General features: G+C 37.0%; 1 protein-coding gene across 1 annotated transcript; it reads left to right on the top strand.

Annotated features, from left to right (window-relative positions):
- Window positions 1-231: 231 nt before the first annotated feature.
- Window positions 232-852, top strand: LOC131027748 (uncharacterized). Its single transcript, XM_057957840.2, has one exon. The coding sequence runs from the start codon at window positions 232-234 to the stop codon at window positions 850-852; it is 621 nt and encodes a 206-aa protein (XP_057813823.1).
- Window positions 853-1,410: the final 558 nt, after the last annotated feature.

Consider the following 1,410-nt stretch of genomic DNA (forward strand, 5'->3'; position numbering starts at 1 on the left):
AGACCATTATCAATTAGTCTGATTCTTGATCATTTGATCAAGAAGCTCTTGAATCTCTTGAATCAATAGAAACAGCAGTGATCAGCTCTTAGTCAGTCTAAGAAATAGCAGCGATTGACTCTTACACAGTCTAATCCAGAAACAGCAGGTTCAACTCTTAGTCTTACACATTTTAATCCAGAAACAGTGGTGATCCACTTTTACATCAGTATTTTAGAATCTATCATCAAGATGAGAAACTACCTGTGGCGAGCGCGGCACAAGCCTGTACATAAAATCTCAGTGATTCATTCAGATGGGAGTGTGGGGGCTCTAGAGGAGCATGGGATTACTGCCTCTGAACTCATGCAGAGATACCCACAGAGAATTGTAAGCCATGCTAATTCCTTTTACATTGGAAAAAAAGTCCCTGTTTTATCTTCAGGGGAGAAATTGGAAGGTGGGCAGAGCTATTTTCTTCTTCCAGAGAGAATGCAGGGAAGCATTTTGTCAGCTGCTTGGTTGGCTTCTTTAGCAGGTGGAGGCTCCAAAGCTGTCTCTCCCCTTCATGGCAGATGTTGTGTGATGTCTGTGGAGACTTTTGAGATAGAGAAGAGAGAAGATGGGCGCTTACAGCTCAAGATCTTACCACAATTTATTCAGAAGCTTTTGGAAAATGGAAAGATGAATGCCCAATCTAGTAAAGATGATTGTTTTAGTCATTCGGGTCTGTGCAGTACTCCTCAGTTGCAGAAGGATTATCAACAGATGGTAAAGGTTAGAGGGCAGGCTTGGAAGCCCAGGTTGGAGACCATTGTAGAAAAACGAAATGGATTCAAGTTGTTTGGATTGAAAAGAAAACGTAGGGTTTGACTTAACAAACAATGAAGCTATTGTTATTTTGTCATCAATGTACAGATTATTTTACTTTGTTTTCTTATCAATGGAACAGTCAGATTTTAGGTTTCTCATTCTGTAACATTAGTTGAAGAATTCTGCACTAACTGTTAATTATCTATTTTGGAATGATTATGTGATTCATCATGGTCTGAAATCAAAGATTCCATAGCATTAGAATAAGGCTCTTGGACAATGGGTCTCAAGTTTTTGAATATCTATTTTGAACACTTACTAATTATTGATCAATTATATGTTGGAACTGTGGATTGTAGTTCCTTATACAGATTATAAAGCACATGATGCCCATTGGGCACCCCAATAGAGCAAATAATCAAGTCAAAATGGGCTGCTATTGATTATTAAATGTATTTCAAGGGCGATTCAAATTCGAGTATTTATTTTTGTTTAAATTTTGTGTAAATTTTTCAATATTTAAGGTAGAGCTTAAACAATTGATATATTGGAGTCAACATATTAATTGTTTATAGAGGGAGTGGGTTTCACATATAAATATCTAATGCATTGATTCCA

Source organism: Cryptomeria japonica, chromosome 10 (genome assembly GCF_030272615.1).
Source record: "Cryptomeria japonica chromosome 10, Sugi_1.0, whole genome shotgun sequence".
NCBI lineage: Eukaryota > Viridiplantae > Streptophyta > Pinopsida > Cupressales > Cupressaceae > Cryptomeria > Cryptomeria japonica.

Coding starts and splice junctions, on each gene's coding strand:
- LOC131027748 (XM_057957840.2), top strand. CDS start 232: ATGAGAAACTACCTGTGGCGAGCGCGGCACAAGCCTGTACATAAAATC.